General features: G+C 48.1%; 1 protein-coding gene across 1 annotated transcript; it reads right to left on the reverse strand.

Moving 5' to 3' along the window:
* Positions 1–560: 560 nt before the first annotated feature.
* On the reverse strand, positions 561–12768 carry LOC139825797 (ral guanine nucleotide dissociation stimulator-like 1). The gene is made up of 17 exons (XM_071800045.1): positions 12562–12768; positions 11016–11480; positions 10271–10381; positions 9026–9342; positions 8493–8570; positions 7875–8059; positions 6789–6913; positions 5923–6138; positions 5588–5691; positions 5329–5437; positions 4885–4971; positions 4542–4574; positions 3802–3897; positions 3449–3537; positions 2892–3030; positions 2251–2403; positions 561–1571 (listed from the first exon to the last, which is right to left on the reverse strand). Exons 1-17 carry the CDS (start codon positions 12595–12597, stop codon positions 1386–1388), a joined length of 2529 nt encoding a protein of 842 aa, XP_071656146.1. The 5' UTR covers positions 12598–12768; the 3' UTR covers positions 561–1385.
* Between the last annotated feature and the right edge of the window lie 1096 nt (positions 12769–13864).

Raw genomic sequence — 13864 nt, forward strand, 5'->3', positions numbered from 1 at the left:
TTAAAATATTTTAATGCCAGACAAGAATTGGTGGGGGAAAAAAGTTCACATATTTATTATGTAAATAAAGATTATGTATTAAATAAAGATTATGTATGATATAAAAGCTCAAATCTTAATATATATTAACTCAAGAGAAGAATTAGTGGAAAAAAAGTGACGTATTTATGATAGAGATGTTACATCCATGTAAAGATTGAATATGACATAGGGATCAAATATTAGAATATTTTAATGCCAGACAAGAATTGGTGGAAAAAAGTTCAAGTATTTATTCTATAAATATTAAATAAAGATGATGTGTTCTATAAAGCTCAGTTATTAGTATCTATTAACTCCAGAAAAAAAGGGTGGAAAAAAGTTTCTCTATTTATTTTATATGCATCTCTAGATATGTGATATAAAGCTCAAACACTATCTACAGAAGAAACATTAAAATACATTAACTCCAGACAAAAATGGGTTGAAAAAAGTTGATATACTTATCATATCAATATTAAATATTATACAAGGATGAAATATTGTATAAAGATTTAATAATAAAATATATCAACTCCAGAAAATAATTATTGGGGAAGGTCTATGTACATAGTAAATAAATATTAAATATTAGTACATTAAATAAACATATTAAATAAATATTAAACATTAGTACATTAAATAAAAATATCACATAAATATTAAATATCAGTATGTTAAATAAAAGATATTAAATAAAGCTCAAATACGAGATACAGCTAAAACATTTAAATATATTAACTCCAAGGAGAAATTAGTGGAAAAAAGTTTACGTACTTATTCTGTGAATACTGAATATTATACAAGCTAAAATATTCTATAAAGCTAAGCTATTTAAATATAGGAACTCCAAGCAGACATCAGTAGAAAAAAGATGATATAATATTGAAGGTTTCTGTAGAAGTATGGAAAGATTAAATATGATAAACACATCGAGTATTAAAATACATTAACTGCAGACAAACACTGGAAAAAAGTTAATATACTCGTTATAGAAATATTAAATATGATACAAAGCTCAAACATTATATACAGGTCACATATTAAAATATATGAACTCCAGACTAAAACTGGGGGGAAAAAAGTTTACATACTTATAATATAAACAGTAAATCCTATCCAGAGCTCAGCCATTACAACCCATGAAGTGCGGGCTCCTCCTGTGCTGCAGCTTTTCTTCTCAGGATGCAGTCGAAGTTGCCCTGGGTGCTCATGGCGTAGAACACGTTCGCCTTGGGTGGGATCGCCAGCTCCGCAAGAGAGGGAGCAGAGCGAGCGTTCATGGGCGCCCCACTCAGCGTTGGGGGTTTATTCTCACCGGCAGCTGGGACAACGTGGCGATGGCGTTTCTGACGTCGCTCCGCATGTTACTCTTGCCGGCAAAATGCAGCAGAGCTCTTCCAGCAGCAGCAGCAGCAGCAGAGTTCTGCTTCCCCACCTTTGTCCTCGGAGATGATCTGGACCAGCTCGTAATCCTCGGCCGAGCCAGACTGCAGGTTGTGCTTCTCCATGGCTCGCTGGGTGACAGCAGGAGCCTTCTCTCGGTTACTCAGCTGCAAAGAGGGAGTTGCAAGGAGTCGCTTGGTAACCAAGTCGCAGATTCTGCCAGACGCTAAAACACGCTCTTTGCGACACCTGGGGGTGGAGTTAGTTCAAGACAACAGACACTGCTCTAGAAATGCAGCAGGGAATCACAGCCTCTGCTCTCCTGAGCAACCACTCGGAGAGGTGAGACCTTGTTCTCAGCAGCCATCGAATCCGCAGCAAGAGCTGCCCCAGCTGCTGTTTGCAGACATCCATTAATCCACAGTCTCCCCTGCTAAACACTTTCTGCGATGTCCTGCAAAGATTCTGGGCCTTGGAGCTGGGTTTGCTGGGGAAGGGGCACCTTGTGTCACAGCTCACACACCCCAGTGCTGAGCTGGACACACAACAGCCGGCGCTGGCAGAAGAGCAGGGGCAGCAAAGCCGGCACTTGCTCAGAGTGCTTCCCTTGGCATTGTTGATCAAATACAAGCTTCAATTTCAAGGCCAGAAACCTTGAGAGATGCTCTTTGCAAACCTCTCATTCATCCCCTGCTCCACATGTTTTGATTTGTAACATCGGTCACGTTCCCTGCCAAGGAGGTCTGATCGGGGAATAGGTGTTTCCGAAACTAAAAGCACCATTCAAGTCACCTGGGGTGAAAACACCACCCACAGTAACAGCGCTTTGCTGTTCCCACCGCTCACCAGGATGCTCCTGTAGATGTTGCCGCTTCTGTCCTCTTCTACGCTGGTGCGGATGACGCAGCTCTCTCCGCTCTGCTGGTTGTAGACTGGCAGGACTGGCGGCACTTCTTTTGATGGAACGGGAGTCACGGGGCCGGGGCACTTCTTGGAGCACTTGTCATCAGATGGCAGCAAGGGGGGAGACGAGATCAAACACATTCATTACCATTGAATTTCAAAGATCCAAAAGCTAAAGATGACACTCTTCAGCACAACAGCCTTAACAAGGGCTTCGGCAACCCAGTTAAGGCAGCTTAGGTCAAGAGAGCAGAGTCTGCAGGACAAAGCTCCCTGGGAACGGAACCCAGCCCAGACCAGGCTTGGTCTGGGCAGTTCCTGGCAGGTCAAACCACAGGGCTGGTGAGCTCTGACCTCACCTGCTTCTCACTTGCTCAGCTGCTCTGCCTGCCCCAGAATTAGGCTGGGCTGATGTACATGAGCCCTCCCCCCAAAATCGCCTTTCCCAGAGCTCAGGTCCCTCCATTCCACTGCCAGCAACGCTCCAGTCAAGATCCACAGGCTTGGCCAAGCGCCTGGGGCCGCCGGCAGCGTCAGCAGCCTCGCACAGGCTGTTTGTGCTGAACACAGGGCCCGGGCCCTACCTTGTGCTGAGGCTCCTCAGCAGTGTCGGTGGGAGGGACGATGGTGACGGTGCTGTCCCCAGAGCTCCCACCTGGAGCAGGTTTGGGCTGCGCGTTGACGGGGGTGCTGAGGGCGCTCACCCCCAAGCCCAGGAACGGCCTAGGGGAGAAAAGAAAGCACAACAGAGCTGGGCTGAGCACAGCTGTCACTTGCTTCAACAATCTGACCTGCTGTTGTGTTTTCCTATCTCGAGTGGCCTATTGTTTGTGTGTGTATAGCAAATTAGACTCTATCCTTATTTGCTCTGTTTTGCTGCTGCAAATTTGAATTGAATTTATAATCCAGCACTAAAATTGTTCCTTTGTCTGACACCTTAGAGTTATTTCTGCAGTCTTTAGTCGATAACCCTCATGGCTACTTACACCAATAGAAAGAGACAACAGCAATACGTATTTCTAGCTGGCGGTGTCTCCTCGCAGCACTGCAGTGCTCTGGATCCCCAGCCAGGTTTGTCAGCTGGTGTTTGATTTATTCCAGTTCATATTCACACACCAAACCCCCTCCCCGTTGTACTCACAGGCTGAATCTCTTCACCACGCTCTTCTGAGCTCTGCCCGCTGCGGTGCTCTGGTCAGGAGCTGCTCCTTCGATTTCACGTGACAGACGGAAACTGCAGAACAGGCAATACCGTTAGTTAAATATCTCAAAGTGGCCATATTTGAGAAGCCCTGGGTCACTCCCACGTCCCAGAGGGTTCATCCCCACGAGGAGGAGCGCAGCTCTGTGCGTGTGTATTTCCACTCTCCGGGAGCAGCTCCTGGCAGCGCAGAGCTCAAGGCTGAGAGAACCTGAACCTGCCTGCGGGGGAAGAAAAGCTGCTTCGCCAGCTGGGCTGAGACCCTACCTCTCCTCATCACTTCAATGCCGCTGCCTCCTAAACCACTGCACGAATTTCTCATCTCCTGTCACGCAATAGCTGTTACATGAGGACTGCAACAGCTTCATTTGTGCGATTACTTCAAACTCCTAAGAAAACAAATAATAAAATAGGAATTCTAATTAGAAAAATCAAGCCAGTCTCGTTAATACACTAAACACACGCAGCAACAGATCCAGGACAAACTGCCCTCGGACAGAGGAAACCCCGGCACCTTCGCTCCTACTGATCTCTGACCAACAAGGCTCAGGCTGGAAGGCAACGCTCAGCCTTGATTTCTCGGTCCCAGGTACCCGCTTCGCTCTCTGCACCTTTGACCCACAACTATTTACTGCAGCACAAGGAAGACGGTCACAGACTGCATCTTGCGGCCAGCAAAGGTCTCACGCCAGCAGGTCTGATGCGCTCCCAGCACACAGAACACGCTCGTGTAACGTGTTCCCGTGAACACCAAACGGGGGGAACGTGCCCCAGACGTAACTCCCGCGGCAGCGAGTGCCCTGCGGCTCCTCTTCCCCTGCTGCCCGCATCTAAAAGGAATTTCTCTTCCCGCGCCGCCCCGCACAGCCCGGCAGAGGTTCACAGCGTGCCGGGGACTGTTCCTTCCTCACCCTCTGAGTAACGTGAGCGGCTGTTGGATACGCCCAGCAAAGACAACAGGCCTCGCCAAGAGAACGCTCTAGCAGAGAGCGTCAGGCACTAACGATCACAGAACAGTCACCGTTCCACTTACCCTTCGCCGCTTCTCAAAATTGATCAGGCCGCCCTGTTGGAAGGACAGAGAAGGGATCGGAGGAGAAGAGCACAGGCTCGGCTGGAGTTAATCACAAACAGGATGAACAGGATGAAGTAGCGACACCAAGGGACGGGCCAGAGCTGCCCTGACCAAAGGCCTCTACAAAGACCCGTTTCCAGCTCTAGGATAAGCCACAGCACTCGTGTACCTGAGTCTATTTGTTAAATACATTCCTCTCTTTTTAAGAACTGCACTAGCACCCAGTGGAAGATGCAGGAGCAGACACAGTGTCTGCAAGGGAGGGAGGAGATTTAGGATTCCAAAAATTGCCCCAAATTACCTCGAGATAGTCCTGAAGGGCTGTGTCCAGCATGACGAGGTCAGGGAGGAAGGTACCCAGGTAAGGTACCGTGCCTTGTGTGACTCCCTGCAAACGGTCAGAGCAATGGTGGATTAATTGACTGAGAAGTAATAATTATACTAATTAGAATACTCCTGTGGAAGCAAACCAAATACAACTAGTCTGCTTCACCAAACAGCGCTCTTGTAAATGATGCTTTCACGACATCATCCTTGGTATCTCAGCCAGCGGTTCATGTCTGCACAGAGCGGTATATAAGCCAAAGTGCTCATTCGTAACTCCTCTGCGTCAAATCTCGCTGTGCGGCACCTCTCGCCCCGGCAGAAAAGCCGGGATTTACAGACCCGTCTTCCCCAAAGCACCGCATACGGGAGCTCATTGGTCAGGAACAGGGCTGAGCTCGGCTTCGGGTGAGATCACAACCTGGCAACTCAAGCTAATTCCCCCCTTCAGCAGCAGCTCCCTGCTCGTCGCAAAGTTGTCACAGTCGGAGAAGATTTCGCAAAGCTCTTCGAACATCAGCATTGTGTCCCTGTACAGGAAAAGATTCAATGATTTAAGTTGTTTGTAAGCACTCTGAATCAGATCAGGGGACAATTTTTTTCTCAAGAATCGTTAACAGTTGGGCACAGAAAAGATAAAAGCACCAAAACACATCCAGTGACACACTGCACAGCCTTACTTTGGAACGCAGGCCCTGGTCTTCTTCCGGCGATAAACCGAGGTGGACTGCAAGGCGGAAACGATGGCCTTCAGAGACGAAAAGTTGTTCAGGATCCTACATTGCTGTGAAAGGAGCGGTTAGAAACACAGGAGCGTTAAACGTCAGCATCACCAATAGTCAGTGCTCTTCTGTCTGCCCCGTGTCCTGCTTGCTGCACATTCTCCCTGCTAAGCGGGCAGCTCTACAAATACTGAGCATCAAAAATATCACTCCCCGCTACAACCCCCCTGTCCCCTCCCAGCTCCACGGCACCCGCACAAGGAACGTTAAACAGTCGCGAATAAACGCTTTACACGTCCGATACGGATCCACTTCTCCAAGATCTTCGCTCTTGGCTGTGTCTTTAATTCTTTGCTCTCCAGGATGGTGCTGAGCACGCAGTTGGTGACGGCGTTGAACTGCGAGATGGTGGCTCTGATGCTCTGTGCCAGCTGTTTGTTCTCTTTCTTGTCCCTTCGGGACCAGATGCAGCCCAGGCAGTGGTGGGGCACAACGTTCTGGAAGAGTGTCTAGAGGGAAACAGAGGTGTCCAACTCAGCCTGGAGCGCTACTGCCCACAGCAAGAAATGCACGGTTACAGTACAAACTGCAGCTGAATCCAGTATGGTATTAAAAGGGAAATATTGGTTTTCTCTCCAGTTTAAAATATACACTTTGGTATAACTCTTTAGGCCTGACGCCCTAAAAGAACTGTCAGCTAAACTGTCCTGGAAAAATAAAAGACACCTTTCTATCACTTACATTACCAGGGGGAAAGATTTCTATATCATGATACTTTTGAAAGAGATTGATACAAATAAGCCAAATCGGAGCTCTACAGTTACAAAGTACTTCTACATCTTCAGGTGAGGTAGCCTAAGATACAGTCAAAATACGCTATTTCTGAGGGGTCAAATGTTAAACTTTGCAAAAGAGGCCACACAGTCTACATCCACACTGTATAACAAAAAGACAAACACCTTCAGAAGAACTGAAGGAAAAGCCCAATCAATGAAGCAAGTCTGGATAACCAAGCAGAGCTGCGCTCTGTGTCCCAGCAACAGAGCGGTTCTGGAACAACAGACTTACACCGATATAAGTTAAAAAACAAACAAACAAACAATGAGAAGCCCAGAACTCTTTCCCCGAGCATTTCAAGTAATACCTATGATCTACATACCGCATCCATGTATGTCAGCTGTTCTGCCACCAGGTCTTCTTGGGACAGCGAGAATTCTTCTGGGCCGCTGATCTCCAGTTCCTCTTCCTCGTCCGGGGTGCAGGGAGAAAGGCTGTGGAACGCGTCTGGCCAGCGGGGAAAACACGAGTCAGTGAATTTATACAGAAAACAAGTAATCAAAGCAGGTATTTGGAAAATCACTACATAGAAGAACAGAACATGCAAAGGGACCTGCCTGGGGTAACGGCCTCACCGTGCTGCATATTTTAGGGAGATAGAGAAGGTCCAGAAGATTAAATGGGCAAAGAGAAGGTAGAAGAAAAAGAAATAGGGAGAACTGAGCTGTTCAGGGTCTCTTAGCTGAGAAGTGCCTTAACCCATTCACTAACCATTCTTTGGAAAGAACAAACCCACCAACCCCCCCACAACAACTCCTTATTAACACTGCAGAACTTTGATAATCTGCTTGTCAGCATTTACGCATTCTATACTCTGAAAAACAGCTGAACTGCAAAGAGACAAGACTGCAATTATACTCCCAAAATATTACGCTGAGAATGCTCTTATGTCCACATTTCAAGGGAAGAGGAGGAGAAGGGAGAGAGACCAGTTGGAAAGTTAAAACGTGCTTTGCTAGTACTACTGATGAGGAGAGAAAGTAATGCAAAATATACGAAACCAATCGTGGCTCCAGCAGCTTCAGGACAGGCCCCCGGACGCCCTGGGCTGGACTCGGCACTAAACCAGAGCTGGATTCAGGGCTGCAGGGCTGTACAGAATTGATCAGCAGCCTTGGCTGCCGCAGCACTAAGTCTAAACCTGGGCCTTTTCTGCACACCAGTCCTACCGTTATGCGCTCCAGAGCCAACGGGGTCTGAGAAACACGCAGGTAACGTGAGAAAAATGCATGTAGTAGAACTCAGTCTGCCTACGAAGGCTGGAAGTTGATTCCAGTACTCATTCACATACCACGTGAGCTCTTACGACTTTTCGGCTCACGGCACAGGAAGCTTTGTGCTCTGGATAAGGGGATGTGTCAGGCTTGACGCTGGGAGAACACACAGACAGCAGAGAAAGGTACTTTACCATCATTCTCCCATTCTTCTTTCTGGAACTGCTCCAGGAGGTTCTGCGCCCTCTTCTCCGGGTCAGAGCCGGGCATGTTCTTCTTCAGATAACTCAGCACCTTCTGCAGACACACGTAGTCGGGCGGCTCTCGGAAATCGTCGGCACATTGGTCGAGCCAGGCTTGTAAAATCGATGCCATCGCACTGTGAGCAAATTCAGAGAGAACACATGGGTTGTATGCAGCAGGTATTGATGCAATCGCATGGATCTGTACCTAATATAACAACAGGAACACTGAGACATTCATCCCCCACGTGAGGGCAGTATGGACACTTCTGTGAGCACAGAATTTAATTTGTTCTTTTTAGGCAAGAAATATTATTAAGATAATACTTCATAGGAAACTAAAGGCTGCTTCTTCAATTACACCTTGAGAAACCAGCGCAGTCATTCATATTTTCTCTGCGTTGTATTATTGGATGTGTTATGAGACAGCTGATACTTGGCCTTTACACAAGCTCCTTGAAGCAAACAGGGCTGTGAATTGTCAAATGAAACAACAGCTCTGCTGCCCACGTCCCGCTCCAGCACCGAACCCTGACTGGGGCTCGCTGGGCGCTGCAAAACCAAACTTACGTCCTGAGCACTGTGCTGGATCCGGGGGAATTCTGGGTTCCATGTTCTTCAGAGCCCGAGATCTCCAGGTTTCCGTATCTGAAAAAATGAGATGGCTGTTTAGAGGAACCTCTACTGAGCAACCCAAACAGCGTAATCCATATACAATTGGCATAAACATATAGATATTGGCATATTCATATACAATTGGCATGAAGACAAGGGCTTCATGCTGGACAATTCCACCGTGGCTGGGGAAGCTGCGGCAGAGATGAAGGGTTTGCACATATCCCCCGTGCACTGGTCTTTTTTTAAGGGACAAGCTGTATTGGTTTTCTTGTGTCGGTCCCAGTTTGGTTCCTTAGCGGTCAGACCACGCACGCTTTCCCCACCTGGCGCTTAAGCTTTAATGAGATTTGGGATGTGGGCAACGTGCATTTACACATGGTGTGTTTACGCTGAAATCCTGAATTTTGCAGGATTCTTTTCTGTCAACATCCCCCTGTCGTGTATAATAAATGACGGCTCAGTTTCCATTCTGTCCCGGCTCTCACCTGTCCAGGAGCAGTTCCAGGACTGTGCTGGTGGAAGCAAAGTCCCTGTACGTGGAGAGGAAGATGCTGATGTATGTGAAGTCATTATCGGCAAAGGCCCTGTACGTGGAGAGGAAGATGCTGATGTATGTGAAGTCATTATCGGCAAAGGCCCTGTACGTGGAGAGGAAGATGCTGATGTATGTGAAGTCATTATCGGCAAAGGCCGTCGGAAGCGTCTCCACCAGCTTTTCCAAAGTTCCAGCTTTCAGGGCCCTGCTGTTGCACGTCTCGTCCGGGCTGACAGTGTGTCCTGCAGGGAACTGGTCCCCTTCAGCCTACAAAGTGGAAACAAAGACAAAGCACAAAACTCAGACAGAAGCCAGAGCCCCGACAGAGCTTGCACAACGAAACACAGATTCCATTCCACCTTTTCACAGGAATAGTCCATCTCTAGTTACTAAACAATTTTGTCGGTTTGGGCTCTCCAAACACCAAATGCTGTATCAAATACTGGAGGACAATCAAGACATTTCTTATTGAAACAGGCAAGTGTTTCCAGTGCTTAAGCTGTAATCTCCTGGTTGCCTTTGAAACTGACCATTCTCTCATAACAGGGCCAACCATTCAAAAACCCCGGATGCTTTCTTAGCATCCAGAAGTTTAAGAAAGGTTTGTCAGACTTCTTGCAGCATGAAAGATCTAAGTTCCTTCACTTACTCCAACCTCTACAAGAAGATACTAAGCAAGGTTTCAAGCTTCTCAGTACTTAAAGGAATTGGTAATAAAGCCCAACTCACTCAAAATGAACAAAACCAGTTGTATTCCTTTCAACACGGGTTCTATGAAATTTTCAGTTAGAGCTGCATTTCTCTCAGACACGTCCACTACCAGCCAACGCTTTTCAGCTGAAAAGCCTCCAAATCACTCTACAAATGCAGCATCACTAAGAACTCTTCCCATCAGCTGGAAAATGTACAGGAGGTCAAAAATACTTTCTGCTATTTCTCCCGGTAAAAACAGGAGGCAGAGATGGGAAATCTGCCACTCAAAGTCTCTATACTACCAACCTGGACACTACACCAAAGCAAGTTCTTATATTATTGCCTTGGATCCTGAAGAAAATGTAGAAACATCGCAACATAACATGAAAGTTCTACCCACCTCCTGACCCTCTGGCTCAAACGGCCACAGCTGCACCGATTGCAATGAAGTGAGGACACTTTGATCAGCTGGGGGCTTGGCCACCATGCCAGCTTTACTTACCCCGAGCCATCTTGCTCCTTCGCTGTCAGTCTGCTGGATCTGCGCTCTTCTCAGGCTGTCGCAGTCAACAGCTCCTTCTTGTGCGTCTTCAGCTCCATCCTCAGTTGTGCTCTGCCAGGAAAAGGGCCAAGAGAAACAAGTCAGAGAGAAAGGAACATGGTCCCTGCACAAGCGCAGGCTGCAGACACCAGCATGCCAGCACCAGGATCTCACAACACCTCAACAACGCTCACTTCAGTTGCCACTTTTTAGCTGCCTTCAGTTACCTGGGCCTTTTTGGGCTTTTAACTGAAAGCAGAGAGGAGCTGAGTGCACAACTTACTGCACAAGTCAATGAAAGAGGTAAGAATTAAACCAGAGAGTCCAGATCTCCTGAACCCCACCACTAACAGCCGCTGTATTAACATGCTGATACATGTTGAGGAGCAAAGCACTAGAGAATTGAAAATAGATGTAACAATTAACTTCAGAAATACATATACTGGTCCCCCTGCAACCACATAATGCTTTTTCTGCATACATACCACTTGAATAATTAAAGTTTCAGGGCTTTACTGACTACCATAGCCTTAAGCACAGCAACAACTCAATTAGAAAGGATTTGAGTGCAGTGCAACCAAATCCTGGTTTGGGGAAGCTGGGGTTTGGGGTTTTTTTGGGGGTTGCTTTTCTGGTTTTTTTTTACCTCTTTTAACTCTAAAATATCCCTAAGTCATACAGAACTGTCTGTGCACCAGTGACTTGCCTCTTGAACGCTCTGTGGAACCTCCACGTCTTCCCCAGGTTGGTTCCTCACATTTTCTTCCAGGCTCTGTGGAGTCTCCACGTCTTCTTCAGTTGGCTCGCTTGGAGTCTCCTCTGTGCACTCTGCAGTCTCTGTGTCTTCCTCTGTTGCCTTGCTTAGACCGTTCTCAACGCGCTCTGGAGTCTCTGCGTCTTTGTCTGATACCTTGCTTGTAGTCTCCACATCTTCCTCTCTTGTCTCGCTTAGAGTCTGCTCAATGCGCTCTGGAGTCTCCTCAACGCGCTCTGGAGTCTCCTCAGTACACTCTGGGCTCTCCACTTCTTCCTTGGTTGGCTTGGTCAGAGTCTCCTCAAGGCTGTGCAGAGACTCCACATCTTCCTCGTCTCTCTTCTGCCTGGGTGTCCTCCTCCTTGGTCTTCTCCAGCATCTCCAAAGAGACAGGTTCCGAAAGGGGAAGTTCCGAGCCTGTTAGAAAACAACGGAAAAACAGTTTTGAATTGCAGATAGCAACACATTTACTTTTAACGTCCTTGCAAAAGTACCGGGACAAGATCACATGAACCCTGAAATTCAGACACTATTACAATGCAAAAAATAGATAGGATCATAGAAACATTTTGGTTGGAAGAGACCATCGAGTGCAACCGTCAACCCACCCCTGGCACTGCCCCATGTCCCTCAGGACCTCATCTATGTCCCTTTTAAACCCCTCCAGGGATGGTGACCCCACCGCTGCCATGGGCAGCCTGTTCCAATGTCTAATAACCCTTTCACAGAATCCCAGAATGTCAGGGGTTGGAAGGGACCTGGAAAGCTCATCCAGGAGCAGGAACACCCAGCTGAGGTTCCACAGGAAGGGGTCCAGGCGGGTTTGAATGTCTGCAGAGAAGGAGACTCCACAACCCCCATGGGCAGCCTGGGCCAGGCTCTGACACCCTCACCATGAAGAAGTTTCTTGTCAAATTTAAGAGGAACCTTTTGTGTCTCAGTTTGTACCCGTCACCCCTTGTCCTGTCACTGGTTGTCACTGAGAAGAGCCTGGCTCCATCCTCCTGACACTCACCCTTTACATATTTATAAACATTAATGAGGTCACCCCTCAGTCTCCTCTTCTCCAGCTCCAGAGCCCCAGCTCCCTCAGCCTTTCCTCACACGGGAGATGCTCCACTCCCTTCAGCATCTTGGTGGCTGCGCTGGACTCTCTCCAGCAGTTCCCTGTCCTTCTGGAGCTGAGGGGCCACAACTGGACACAATATTCCAGGTGTGGTCTCCCCAGGGCAGAGCAGAGGGGCAGGAGAACCTCTCTGACCTACTGACCACCCCCTTCTAACCCACCCCGGGTATCATTGGCTTCCTGGCCACAAGGGCCCAGTGCTGGCTCATGGTTTTCCTTCCTCAGTGTGATATATCACACTATATTTCAAATTTAATCTCTTTTTTTTAGCCATGCCTTTTAAGAAATGAGAAAGCATTACACAAATCCCTTTTATGAAGTGAAACTGCAAAAAGAACTATTACATTTTTTAGCACTAAAGGGACAATTTACCTGGGGAGGGCGGGCGGCGGGGCCCGGCTCGCTCATACCCGTCCGCAGCAGGGCCCGCAGCCGATCCCGCACATGGCGCTGTGTCCGCGTCCGCAGGCAGGGCTGCTGCCGGCTCCGCCAGCCCCGCACTCCCGCTCTCTCTCGCACCGACCGCTCGCCCCCACGCCAACGGCGGCGACGGCTCCGCCGGCACCACGGCGACCGGACGCGGCCTCGCGGCGGCACGCGCCGCCCGCAGCCGGCCAATCGCAGCTCGCCGCCGCTCCGCGCGCGCCCCCTTGCCCCGCCCTCAGCCCGCCCGCAGTCCGAGCCCTTGCTCAGCCGGACAAGGCGCCGGGAGCGGGACAGACGGACCGAGCCGGGAGCGTGGGCATCAGACTGTGCGTGCAACACAACGTGTGCTGCGGCAGAGCCCGGGGCGAGCGCTCCCGGAGCTGCTTCACGCACACGCACCACGCGCTGGGATTTTACTCCTGGCCCTTTAAAGATTCCTAGCACAATTGCTTACATACAGTTCTGAACTAGATATTCATTCTGTGGCTTAAAGTGTTAGTTCGTTAGTAGGCTCTTACTATGTAGTTGGTTAACCCTTTAAAATGTTATTTCCCTCTATCAATATAACTTCATAAACAAGTTTCCTAACTTTTTACATAGAACTTCACCACCTTTTCCTTTTCCAGGTTCAGAGCCCGTGCCCCATTTGGTTATATCTGTAAACATTAAACATCTTCTCAGCACGAACCACAGCTGCATTTCTCACAGTTCCCCTTTTTGCTTTTTATCCCATTGATTCGTGCTTTGACTTCAAAGTTAGCCAGCACCTGCCTAAAATCATTAATTTATACCCCGTTCCTTTTGCTGCCATTTCAGGATCGATAGGCATGGCTGAGATTTGCATGCCTTGGACTGCTGAATGTAGTAACTGAATAAAGCACGGGATCATGCACGGCACAAACAGTAAACGCAGAAATGCACATACTATCACGAACCCTATTTTCTTCCACCAGGCTACAGTTTCGAGACCAATATCCATTAGGTGGACCTGGCCACCAAGTGGGAGGAATAGAGGTACTTGACGAATTTGCCCTCAACGCTAACTGACAAGGGGTTCGTCCAACGTATTCAGTCATTTGAGACCCCCCACATATCCAGCACGAGGTGACATTTAATTCTCGGGCTGTCTTTTCCATAAGATCTATAAACAGGTTTTTCCCTGCTGTCGGTAATTGTAATCCTTTGTCTTTTTGCCTTATTTCCTCATACCAATCACTGCTGTTCTGTACCAATTTCTGTTGCTCTTGCT

This window comes from Patagioenas fasciata, chromosome 28 (assembly GCF_037038585.1).
Source record: "Patagioenas fasciata isolate bPatFas1 chromosome 28, bPatFas1.hap1, whole genome shotgun sequence".
Taxonomy (NCBI): domain Eukaryota; kingdom Metazoa; phylum Chordata; class Aves; order Columbiformes; family Columbidae; genus Patagioenas; species Patagioenas fasciata.